The sequence below is a fragment of the Drosophila rhopaloa genome, unplaced genomic scaffold (genome assembly GCF_018152115.1).
Source record: "Drosophila rhopaloa isolate 14029-0021.01 unplaced genomic scaffold, ASM1815211v1 contig_178, whole genome shotgun sequence".
NCBI lineage: Eukaryota > Metazoa > Arthropoda > Insecta > Diptera > Drosophilidae > Drosophila > Drosophila rhopaloa.
Window position 1 is genome coordinate 9,486,185 of NW_025335059.1, and position 12,064 is coordinate 9,498,248.

At 39.1% G+C, this 12,064-nt stretch overlaps 5 protein-coding genes across 5 annotated transcripts; 4 read left to right on the forward strand and 1 right to left on the reverse strand.

Annotated features, from left to right (window-relative positions):
* Positions 1-394: 394 nt before the first annotated feature.
* LOC108044791 (phenoloxidase-activating factor 3-like) lies at positions 395-1,731 on the forward strand. Its single transcript, XM_017123933.2, has 4 exons — positions 395-461; positions 524-684; positions 762-1,069; positions 1,128-1,731. The coding sequence occupies exons 1-4, from the start codon at positions 395-397 to the stop codon at positions 1,729-1,731; spliced, it is 1,140 nt and encodes a 379-aa protein (XP_016979422.1).
* A 1,091-nt stretch (positions 1,732-2,822) lies between these two features.
* On the forward strand, positions 2,823-4,219 carry LOC108044790 (serine protease grass-like). The gene is made up of 4 exons (XM_017123932.2): positions 2,823-2,889; positions 2,950-3,110; positions 3,203-3,498; positions 3,616-4,219. The coding sequence occupies exons 1-4, from the start codon at positions 2,823-2,825 to the stop codon at positions 4,217-4,219; spliced, it is 1,128 nt and encodes a 375-aa protein (XP_016979421.2).
* A 1,274-nt stretch (positions 4,220-5,493) lies between these two features.
* On the forward strand, positions 5,494-7,973 carry LOC108044789 (pickpocket protein 19). The gene is made up of 7 exons (XM_017123931.2): positions 5,494-5,537; positions 5,590-5,703; positions 5,761-5,977; positions 6,042-6,490; positions 6,559-6,765; positions 7,544-7,650; positions 7,709-7,973. The coding sequence occupies exons 1-7, from the start codon at positions 5,494-5,496 to the stop codon at positions 7,870-7,872; spliced, it is 1,302 nt and encodes a 433-aa protein (XP_016979420.1). The 3' UTR covers positions 7,873-7,973.
* LOC108044793 (serine palmitoyltransferase small subunit B) lies at positions 7,873-8,345 on the reverse strand. The gene is made up of 2 exons (XM_017123936.2): positions 8,193-8,345; positions 7,873-8,136 (listed from the first exon to the last, which is right to left on the reverse strand). Exons 1-2 carry the CDS (start codon positions 8,287-8,289, stop codon positions 7,976-7,978), a joined length of 258 nt encoding a protein of 85 aa, XP_016979425.2. The 5' UTR covers positions 8,290-8,345; the 3' UTR covers positions 7,873-7,975.
* Positions 8,346-8,655: 310 nt separating this feature from the next.
* Positions 8,656-10,160, forward strand: LOC108044794 (DNA repair protein RAD51 homolog 3). The gene is made up of 6 exons (XM_017123937.2): positions 8,656-8,711; positions 8,780-9,034; positions 9,094-9,200; positions 9,255-9,412; positions 9,621-9,749; positions 9,807-10,160. The coding sequence occupies exons 2-6, from the start codon at positions 8,844-8,846 to the stop codon at positions 9,981-9,983; spliced, it is 762 nt and encodes a 253-aa protein (XP_016979426.2). The 5' UTR covers positions 8,656-8,711; positions 8,780-8,843; the 3' UTR covers positions 9,984-10,160.
* The last annotated feature ends 1,904 nt before the right edge of the window (positions 10,161-12,064 follow it).

The window sequence follows — 12,064 nt, forward strand, 5'->3', positions numbered from 1 at the left end:
TAGGAGGTCATCGGTTAAAAATTCATTACTTATCCCAAATCTTATTTTTAAGAAGAGAGAGAGAGTCAGTTTTTCTGCTTTTGAAACGATTGTCGACTGATTCTGTCGACTCTGCCAGCATCGCAGTCAACAGGCTGATGAAAGAGTGATGAATTACGTAGATGCAGGGTAGCTTAGCGAAGGTTGGCAAAGATGCAAAGAGCGAGAAAGATTTTAATTTTGTGGTTTTCATACCTTTTGTATTTTTTCGATAAGACTCAAATCCGAGTTAAAAAGCGTTGTCAAACTGGAATTTTGGCTCATTCTAAGTTCCTCAGTTCAGCGCTCTAGTTGACAGTACTTTAGAGACAGATTAATTTAAAGCTTTAAGTAAAAAGAGCACCTTAATTTAAGGATGCAATATATTGTGATTCTACATGCCTGGTTGATCCTGTGCGTTTTATCAGGGCTGGTTTTCAGCCGTAAGTTATCTCCTAAATCCTTAAGTTCAGGAAAGTTTTTAAAAACTTGTGTTCATTTACAGAGCGGAGATGCCGCAATCCGAATAATAAAGAAGGTTTGTGCCTTCAATTCCAATACTGTCCATTCGTTCAACATATCTATAAATTGTACCCCGACGACATGCCTAAATACATTGTAAATCAGCTGAGACAGATGTTCATGCAGTGCCCTGCCACTACGAATGTAAGCTTAAGCTTTTCAGCTTTCTCTAAATGGAACGGTCTTTGGTAAGTTCACAGCTAATATAATTTTATTTGCAGCATATTTGTTGCCCAGTCCAGGCACCCTTCCAAAGAATCGAAGTACGAATGCGAATGGAGGACAGTAGACTGGACTACTATGACCGGCGGGGTCTTAAGCTTCTGCAGTCGGTCAAAGACTGCGGCAACAACAGCATACCATCGAGCAAGATCAGCGGAGGAAGTAAAGCCAGGCCCGGCGATTTTCCCTGGATGGCGTTGATCAAGTACGACAAGGACCCAAACGGAGAGGTTCGCTGCGGCGGCAGCCTCATCAGCAAATGGCACATCCTGACCGCCGCCCACTGCATCCAAAATCGTCCTCAAGTGTAAGTTCAATATTGAATTTATATATGGTAATATGTATGGCTACTTTATTCGTTGCAGTACTGCAGTGCGTTTGGGAGAGCACAATTTAGATACGGAGGAGGACTGCCAGCTTTTGGGGGTAAGGCTTTACTGCATTCCACCCTACGAGGAGTACGGTGTTCGGAGTATAGCCGTGCATCCCTATTACGTTCATGGCAGGATCCACTACGACATAGCCATCATCAAGCTGAACCGAGAGGTGGAGCTAAAAAGGCACATTAACCCAGTATGCCTGCCGATCAATCAGCCGTCACAAATTCTAACCTACGACCAGAGTTTCTTCGTCGTTGGATGGGGTAAAACGGACAAAACGGATGCCCCCACCACGCTTCAGGAAGCCCTGATAACCCGGACGAATCTAGACGAGTGCCGAAAGTTTTACATAAATAGCGAGGTGAATGACGATCTCATTTGCGCCACGGGGAAAGAACTTAAGCACACCTGCAAGGGAGACTCCGGAGGTCCGGTATTCTTTAAGCACCCCTTCGGGAATACCCATCGCTATGTCCAGTATGGCGTAGTCTCCTTAGGCGGAAACCAATACGGCGTGACCAAGAGACAGCCTGGGATCTTTACTAGCGTCATCGCCATGTTGCCGTGGATTACACAGCAACTCCAGTAGTGGTCCTCCGACTTATCTTTTTAAAAATTCCTTTTATTATATTCCTAGTATGCAGATGTCTTGTCATATTTGTTAAATAAATAGTACCCACAATCAATAAAAACTAAATTAAAGATTTCAGTGTTCTCCATGTTGGTCGGGTTAAATTTTATCTGCATCCCAAGTAACTTCAAACTGATTATTTAAAATATGAAGTTACTTGAATTTTTTAGGAAATACATTTCTTTTGGCTGAACATACACATACACAGTTACGCAGAAAATTAAATAAATTCACGTTGAAGTAAACATTTTGAAAATGGGTGATGTCAGAGAACAATGTTCCTGTTTTTTGGTCTGTAAATCCGATGCTCAAAAGATTTTGGAAAACAAAATGAAAAAATTGTCTTTTTTGTTTGTGGAATCATTTTAATTGTATTAAACAACGAGGTACATATGTACATACAAGTTGGGTCCATGAATTTTTAAGAATTGCCTGTCTAGGCAAGAACCAAATTTTGGAAAGTGCATTTATTTAGTCAAATATTTTGTTAATGTTCGTTGATAAAAAAGTTGATATCAAAAATGTGGTATGTTGAAAGTGCGAACGTCACGACTTTTTAACCCCGTATATATTATTCAAATCAAACTCAGAGTCAGTGAATGCCAATATAGGTTTTTTTTTCAAATTTGCATGTACGTACGTACATGTGTGTATGTGGGCAAAACGTCGGGTCTTCGATTTACTTCAAGGCTAAGCGGGCCCTTGACATTGAGTTGCTCATTGATCACGCCGATAAATATCCCTTTACCTGTCAGAATTATGGATAAATTAGGTATAAATTATAAAGATAATGAGCAGTAGCCCTAATGTATTAGTTAATATTACGCACACGACACATAGGACAGTATTGATGATTCAGTGGTCCAACTTTATGTGATATCACTATTGCTTATTTACATTTTCTGAAGAGAGTCGAATCCCAGTTAAAAAGCGTTGTACAACTGGATCTGTGGCACATTTTTATTTCTGCAGTTCAGCGCTCTAGATGGCAGTCTTTCTGAGAGAGATTAATTCAAATTTAACAGTAAAAGTAGCATCCCAATTTTACGATGAATTATAGCTTGATTACATTTACCGGGTTCATCCTATGCGTTTTGTCAGGACTGGTTCTCAGCCGTAAGCTATCTCATAAGGACTTACCTTCAAGAAAGTGTTTAAAAAAGTGTTCACTTACAGAAAGGAGATGCCGCAATCCGAATAATAAAGAAGGTTTGTGCGTCCAATACCGGAACTGCCCATTCGTACAACATGTTCATAAATTGTACCAAGATCACATACCTAAACGCATTATTACTCAGCTCACGTTGATGCTCATGCAGTGCCCTGCCTCTCCGAATGTAAGTTTAACCAAATACTTAATGACATTTAGTAGCTTTTGCATGTGAAACGGTCTTTGATAATCTTAAACTTAATATCATGTTATTTTCAGCTTTTCTGTTGCCCAATCCAGGCGCCATTTCAAAGAATAGAAATGCGAATGGAGGACAGTAGACTGAGCCACTATGACCAGGCTGGCCTTAAACTTCTGCAGTCGGTAAAAAACTGCGGTAACAAAAGCAATCCCAAGGTCAGCGGAGGAAGAAAAGCCAAGCCTGGTGAATTTCCCTGGATAGCGTTGCTCAAGTACGACAAGGACCCAAAAGGAGAGATTATCTGCGGCGGGAGCCTCATCAGCGAATGGCACATCCTGACCGCCGCCCACTGCATCCTCAATCGTCCTCAAGTGTAAGTTCCTTATTGAGTTCGTCACCTTACAGGAATTTTTTTAATTGGTACTAATAGTGATTAATCAATATTGTTGTTATTTAATGATCTTATTGCTGACTAATTTATGCCTTACAGGACCGCAGTACGTTTGGGAGAGCACAATTTAGATACGGAGAAGGACTGCCAGGAATTGGGCGGACAAAGTGTGTGTATTCCGCCTTACGAGGAGTATGGAGTACAGGAAGCAATCGTGCATCCCGATTACGTTCATGGCAATATCCATTATGACATAGCCATCATCAAGCTAAACCGACAGGTGAAGCCAAAATGGCACATTAAGCCCGTATGCCTGCCGATCAATGAGCAGTCACAAAGTCTATCCTACGACCAGAGCTTCTTCGTCGCCGGATGGGGAAAAACGGACAAAACGGATGCCCCCACCACGCTCCATCGAACTCTTATAACCCGAGCGAATCTAGACGAGTGCCGGATGTTTTACAACAATACCGATGTCAATGACAAGCACATTTGCGCCAAGGGGAAGGATATCAAGCACACCTGCAAAGGAGACTCCGGAGGTCCGGTATTCTTCAAGCACCCCTTCGGGAATACCTACCGCACTGTCCAGTACGGAGTAGTCTCCTTGGGCGGAAACCAATGCGGCGTGACCAAGAGACAGCCGGGGATCTTTGCTAGCGTCATCGCCATGTTGCCGTGGATCACCCAGCAACTCCTGTAGTGGTCTTTCCACTCACGTTACAATTGTATTTTATGTACGGTAGTGGGATGCCTTATTTATTATGCCATATTTATTAAATAATATGTACAATTAATTACAATTCATGTAAAGATTTTAGTTCTCTCCATAGTCGGTCTAATATTTATATCTACATCACAAGACACTGCAGACCGATGACGGAATGTTAGCTTAAATAAAATTTTTGATGATGATGATTCACAATCTAATAAACCCACAAAAGAAATACTATAGTAAGCACACGGCTTATACGACTGATTAAGATTTTTATACCCTTGCAGAGGGTATGTACCTTTATAGATTATTTATTTATTGTTTAATTGATTCCAATGTTTTATAAAATTTTTTAAGGACAATTTAATGTTCAATTAATTGATTTATATGTGCTATAAAATGTTTAAAAAAAAATTGAATGGTCAAAATACATTTATCTGATTCACTGGAGTTCTACTTTTTATAAACTTGTCAGCTTTTAAAATTAGATTTTGGGATACATAAATATTAGTCACACCGTTTCATTCATACAATGCCACAACATTTTGTTTAATTTTGGGAAAACTGCTAAAACTGTTGACTCAGAGAAAAATTTATTGAAACAATTTTTAGCTCAGCCTCTTATAATCGATGCATAAGTAAAATGGATGAAGTCTTACACATAGTTGTCAATTAAATTAGTCATTGTTAACGTCGCTTTAGTTTTAAGTACCAGGCCTATCTCAGAGGGTGATCACTCAATAAAAACGTGATATCTCAGTAGCTTCGGAATTACAAAAATCTGTAACAGCATTACACTAAACTCTTTTTATAATTAATTCAAAGTCCGGCATTTGATCGAGAGAACTCTGAGTCACCTGCAAAGGTAAAATCGTCGGAGGGTTGGTAATTTGCGGTTTGCTGCTGCACTTATTGTTTAGATAAACATTTTTTCAATTCAATACTAATAGATTACAACAACAATTACAATCAATAACAATAACTGGCCTATGCACTTGATATGCACTTGATATGGCCAATATGATTTATGGTTTTTGGGACAAACATTTAAATAATCACCAGGCGCGTCTGTTTAATGTTAGCTTTAACATTGAACTAAATCCAAACCAATAAAACAGGGTAGTTCATAAAATGAGGTCCAAGCGGGAAACAATGGATAGATTGATATCTTATTCCTATTGTTACTGAATGCCAACGGCAGAAAAGGATTCGAAAGTAAAAGTTGACAAGGCAGTTCGTTTTTTTCCGCCAGATAGTTCACAATGCAAATGCACTGTAGTCGCTTTCATGGGTTTTTATTAAAGATGTAAGTTTATTTAAATGAGGTTGTACCTACCATGAAGCTCACTTTAATTCAGGACACTTTACTTGGTAACCTTTTACCATACTCTGCCCTTTTTTGGGAGAGTTTCTGTGTCCTTGCTGAACAGTTTTTTATCCTCGTCGGTCTCCTTTAACTTGGACACGATTTAGTAAGTTTACGATTGGATTTAATTTTAGAGGCACTATTTTTACTTAATACTACTTAGCTTGAACTGGAACTCGACCTTCCCGGCCATCACTGTTTGCGAGATATACAACGCCGAAAGAATTTGGGACTTGAGTGACTCAAATTTTGGCGTGGAACACGATATGCATGTCGATGACTTCATCTCCGAAATTGTATTTTACCGCGGGGTCTGTAGCAGCTGCGAGGATTGCTCCAAGCTGCGATGTCCTGCCAACTTTACCGTGCTTGTGGATATGGTGGGTCGATTTATACACTTCCTTGAAAATGGTTCTTAGGTAATGAGTCCTCGTATCCTTGCAGTTCCGTTCCAATTGTCATCAGTTGCTGGTGAACTGCAGCTACCTGAACGAATTATTCGACTGTTGCGATCAGTTCCTGCCACTGCAGACGGAGTACGGACTGTGTTACTCCTTCAACTCGCACCAGGCTCGCAAAGTGTCCCATGTGCAGTTCACCAATAACCGGCAGACGGGACCGGGACATATAAATTTCAATGCCGCTGCCGATATCCAGTTGTATGTGCATGCGCCTATCGATGTGCCTTACCAGTTCTCAGAGGGGATGATCCGGGAAACGGTGCTACTCGGCCACTACAAGGAGCTGATCTTGAATGTTATAGAGGTGCATAACGACGAGAGTGTCCACGATCTTAGTATGGACCAGCGGCGTTGTCGCTATGGCAACGAGCACGTTGCAGAGCGGCAGGGCATCTATGAGTTCTATAGCTACTCCGGATGCGTAGTGGAGTGGTAACTACTGATTAATTTAAAGCTTATTAAACAGACTTATCAGCATGTTAAAATTTCTATTCATAAAGCACGGTGCTTTTGCAGCTGGAAAATTGTAACTGCACCAGCCACTTTATGGCCAATCCCGGACAGAATTCCCTGCCCGCTTGTGACTACCGCGGCCTGATCTGCCTCACCAAGATCCGCGACAAGATCATGACGGAGCGCAAGACCTGCGAGTGCATGAGCTCCTGCGAGGAGCCGGAGTACAACATTATTTATAATTCACCAGATGAGTAAGTAACTTATTACTTTAATTTTTCTTACAATTTATTAAACAAAATAATTAAAAGAAAGATAAATTAGGGGCAAAATACAAAAACAATAAATCAGGATGTGTCGATTTGTGTCATAAACTAAATAACAACAAATGAATTTTTTTTTAACATTTTTAAACTATATTATTAGTTTTCAATCTACTTAAAAATATCTTTCACGAGTGATGAAATCATTAACTGCATACACCCGTTTAGTGATCCCCAAAAGATCTATGCTCTTGCCTTATTACTCATTTTGTTCTATTTTATTTTATTTTTATCACCATATGTCACCAAATTAAAATTATTTTTAACAAGGGTAAAAAAACCGTTTTTTAATTTATCAGAATTATTTCAATAAGTTTTAATTTTCAAAGTTTCGACCAAAATATTACTTTTTGAGGGATATTTCTGGAACTCCAGTTAAAACCAGTTTATTAACGATAACAAAAATGTCTGTGCTATTACCTGCCATTTAAGGTCTTACCCTAGGATACTAACTAGTGTACTATAATAAAAAAAGTATAACAAAAGTGAAAAACTACATATCTAACATTTTAAACTTCCTTAAGTCTTAATTGACCCTTTAAGTATTAATTGCTAAATATTTAAGAATTCAAGAAGATAAACTTGTTGGGGAATATGTTCAACAAGCCAACAATTTTTGAAAATAGCCGAGAAAGCCTAAAATATCTTTTTGGCGACATAAGCTCAAGGAAAATTATCTCGGTATATAAGCATTTCTTTCTGATTCTAGGGATGACGAAGCCTCGGATGACGTCTCGAAAATCCGAGTGGCTCTGGTAGAGCTACCCACACAGCGATATGTTCGTCGGGTGACTAAAACTATCCTGGATTTCTTAAGTAAGCTACAAAGTCTGCATAGATAACTATAGCTTGGAATTCGAGCTTTCTCTTTTAGTTTCCCTTGGAGGTCTGGTTGGGCTCTTCTTCAACACATCCGCTTTGCGAATTGTGGAGGCCATAGTAATCTGCCTGCGATATAGAAAAACCATGGTAAAGTGGGTTAAACGAATTTTTCTTGGCACGGTGAAATATTTACAGATCTTGAACCCGTCGAAGTGAATCACAATTATATAATAAACATTAAATTAAAGTTGTCTTTCGATAAGGGTTATGTGTGGGCAAGGAGTTGTAACAGTTTATATACACTTGTGGTGGAGGAAGCTCAGCTCCGTGTCATTTTCTGTGCTGCATAGGCTGCATTTTCCGGGGACTTGTTGTGCCAGGTGGGCGGCGTCAAAAACTGAAGCAGGGTTTGCAGATAGTCAGGCAGATACATGAAGCTGGAGAAGATTACCAGGGAAAGCATGATCAGGAAGAATCCGTCTGGTGGGAAAATATTCCGGGTTAGTCTTGCTAAGTCTGGGATCTTCAATACTCACTGATTAGTTTCTTTTCCCAGGGCTCCAGCATATTGATGCACGTTACCAGTTCGTACTGACGGTAGGCATGGGAAGCAAATTGCTTTAAATTCATCATTATCGGTGACTAAAGTCCAACAAATTCGCGTCGCAGGAAATGTAATGCAATTGATAGTAAACAAAACAACATATGATTAAAGTGTGACAAAAGCTGGCCGTCATAAAAAGGAATTTTTGTAAAATATACTAGCAAAATAAAGTAAATATTAAATTGATTTTCGGTAGTTTAATAGTTTGAGGAACTCATTTAATTCATTAATATTGTCGAATTTAATCAGAAACATGATTTTTAAGCGGTACCAACCACAAAATGATTTAAACAAATTTAAATTTTGGTATTTTTTATCTATCGATAAATTGCATATATAGCAACAAGCTTTTGATAGCCCAATGGCCTGTTAAATTAACATTGAGTTGCATGTTAGTAAAACATAGCTGTTAAGTCATATGGCGCGGTTGTTTTGATTACTTTTTTAGAAAGTATGCTTTTAAAAGTGTTTTTTATCTGTTCACAAGGATTATAATAAATATAAAACTATATGCTTTAGCTTATAGTAACTCTCTGAAAACCTCGTGAGACCTCCAAAAACTTTTGCAGACACTGGCAAAGAAATGGATAGTCCTACTGTGTCCAGCGAAACCCTTAACTTATTTGATAACTCCTGCTGGGACATCTCACAAAGTACCACGAATAAAATTTTGACAGGGAACAATGCCCTGGACAGTTTTTTTGGAGGTGGAATATCCTTGGGTCAAGTCATAGAATTGATTGGCAATTCGGGCAGCGGAAAAACGCAAATGTGGTGAGTTTGTTGGTTACTTACAAAAATGTACAGATTAAATAATGTATTTATTTATTTAGTTTACAGCTGTGTCTAAATGTGCAAATACCAAAGCATGCTGGCGGCTTGGAAGGAAGTGCTTTGTTTATTGACTCACGACAGGACTTTCATCCAGACAGATTGCTGGGTAAGTTTTTCGAATAAACTATTTTACTGTATTCAAATCCTTTTTTTCGTATAGGCTTAGCTCAGGAACTGGAAAAGCAATATAAACACAAAGAACCAGAGTTTAAAGCCCTTGAAATGCTGAAAAAAATCCACTATGTGAGATGTCCAAATGTGGTTCAGTTAATGGCCACCGTCTTAAGTTGTCACAGGCACCTCGTAGATCATCCTGATGTAATTTATATTTAATAACTTATTTAGGTTTTCTTTTAAAGACTAAAAAAGTCGAATTGATTTAATCTTGAAAGATAAACTATTTTTCTATTCATATATTTTTAAAATGACGATTTATAACTCTAAATGGATTCTTATAGGTCAACAGAAACTTGTTGCAAATATTTATCAAGGCAACTGCCACTAAAAAACTTAACTGTCTCTATAGATAAAACTGATTGTAATCGACTCCCTGGCATTTTCGCTGCGAATGCTCGAAGATGGCGCCAGGCGTTACGAGCTGCTCCTGGAACTGCATGAAAGCATGAGAAGACTGCAACGTCAACACGAATTGGCCGTAAGTCCTTCGGAATGATCCATTTCCTTTTGCTTTCATAATCCCATCCCGTGGCAGTGGGTCGTCACCAATGTGCTCACACATCGCTGCATCAAAGAGCGGTTCCATGTGGAGCCCGCCTTGGGGGACCAGCATTCACACCTGATCAATGAGCGCATCTGGTTTTCGGGCACCTCAGAGCGTTACCTGGGCAAGTCGTGGAGAACCAGCAGATTAATTAAGGAGGCCGACTGAAGATGGATTGGGTTTGCCTTTTACTTGTTGTTAATTTTAAAAAATATGTTTAGATACTGAATTGTCATATTTTGCAAAACTTAGAATTATCAAATATATTATGTTAGTCTATATGTAAAACCAAAAAATAATTATTGGTCGCCGAATCTGGCTATTATAAGTATTTGTACCCGAAAATATTAAGTTTATTGCAGAAATTGTTCTTTATCTACTTTAAATGTGTTGCCAAAAACTTGTTGAATCAACTTGAGAACTTTATTTCTTTGTTAAAAGTGTTGATGAAATTTTTAAGTAAATACTTTTCCTAAAGACTTGTATTTTTTGGTAATAAAATCCTATCCACATAACACATCTAATAAAGTTAAACAAATAGCGTACAGTAATGTTCCCACTTCGTTTTCCCCCATTTTCGCAGATAAAGAGTATCTTCAGCGCTTTGAAGGGAAAACAGGATCCTGAGCTACTTGCCATAATTTGCATTGGCACAGAAACGAAGCCACAACTAGCGCACACCCAGCCAGCTGTTGAGCACTTGCTAAAAGCTCCTCCGGTCACCTCCACTTCACGAAGACCACGATGCTATCGATGGCGCAGTTCCAGATTGACAGGCGAGCACTGCCTGATTTATGCGCGCGGCGCAGGAATGTGGCAAAGTGTAAAAAGTGTTTACACATACGAACGGCGACACCCAAACCAGACTGCTGCTCTCTAGCTCGCGGGCTTTTGATTGTACACGTAGAAAAATTTAAGAAAACAAAAAAAAATGTTTTAATAATTGATAAAACTCTTTTTTGTTGATATTTAATTTTTAAAATTATTACTTTAAAATATTACTGCTCATTGTTTGTAAAAAAACATGTCTTACATACCACTTATCTTTCGCGAAGTATCTTAAATAAGGAATTTCAAATAGAGAAAATATTTCAGAGTTTATTAAACAGGATTATTAAATTAAGTAATCTTCTAAAGACCATATTGATTTAATGTAATTTTTGGTGTATGTTAGTGAAACTAATGTTTTTTTGTCAGCTTTCCAAGAACTAGAAAGGTGCCAAAAAAAATTTCCAATTGAAATATTTTTTATCGAATCCATTTTTTGGTTAAAGTATGAATGAATGGCAAAATTTAATGTAACGTGCATCCCCAGAGCTGATCATGGAGCCCCTGGCAGCAGCTACATAGTCACGCATATGCAGCGACAACTAATTCAATTTCCACTTGCCAGAAGGAGGCGGCTGTTTAGTCGAGTGTGCACGCCTAATTGGTAATGCGATCGGCTTTATTGAGGCACTGTTGTCGAAGCAGCACTTGTGGCTATAGCTCTACCCATATAGCTCTTGGCTTCGGATCTGAATCTGTGGATGTGACTGGGCCCCGTTGCCTGCTGCAGTTGCTGCAGTCACAGGCTATCGCTGTCGCTCAGCGCAAATCCCATTACGTGCGATCCGTTTCGAGCCATAAACATGTAACAGCTGCACACCCCTTCCCAGTTACCACCGATTCCACCCGATCCTAGCCGAGTTTCCTGGCTTCCAGCGGCGCAACTTGTCGCTCGAACTTAATTGCCTCGGTTGCGCTTATGACTCTCGTGTGCAATGCATCCTCATCCACATCCACATCTCCACTCTACTGCAGCATTAGAAAGTAACTCCAGCCGGCGAAAAGCTAAAGCTATCAACATCGGGCTCGCATCGTCTTCGTCGTCAACGCTCGCCTGTCGCTTTCGCAGTCGCAGATTTGCTGGCGCTATTTTCGACACTGCCTGGCCCGCCATAAATTTCCGACTGCCCTGCAATGCACTCAGGTCTCAAAATTAGAAAAAGTCTGCCTCAGCTAGCTGCACCTGAAAAATTATACGGTTTTATCACTATAGCTCGAGTATTTGATTTCAGATTTAAAAGCGTTTATTTTAACCGAAGCTTAAGGTGATGGTAAATATAAATGTTGAAAATAATTATTTTTAAGCAACACAATTTGAATTCGTTTTTGACAAATGACTATAATCCAAGATAAATAAATAAAGCATTGATCGATATAATCTTAGATTCTCTCTTTTGCAATATTTCAACCGATATTGCTAC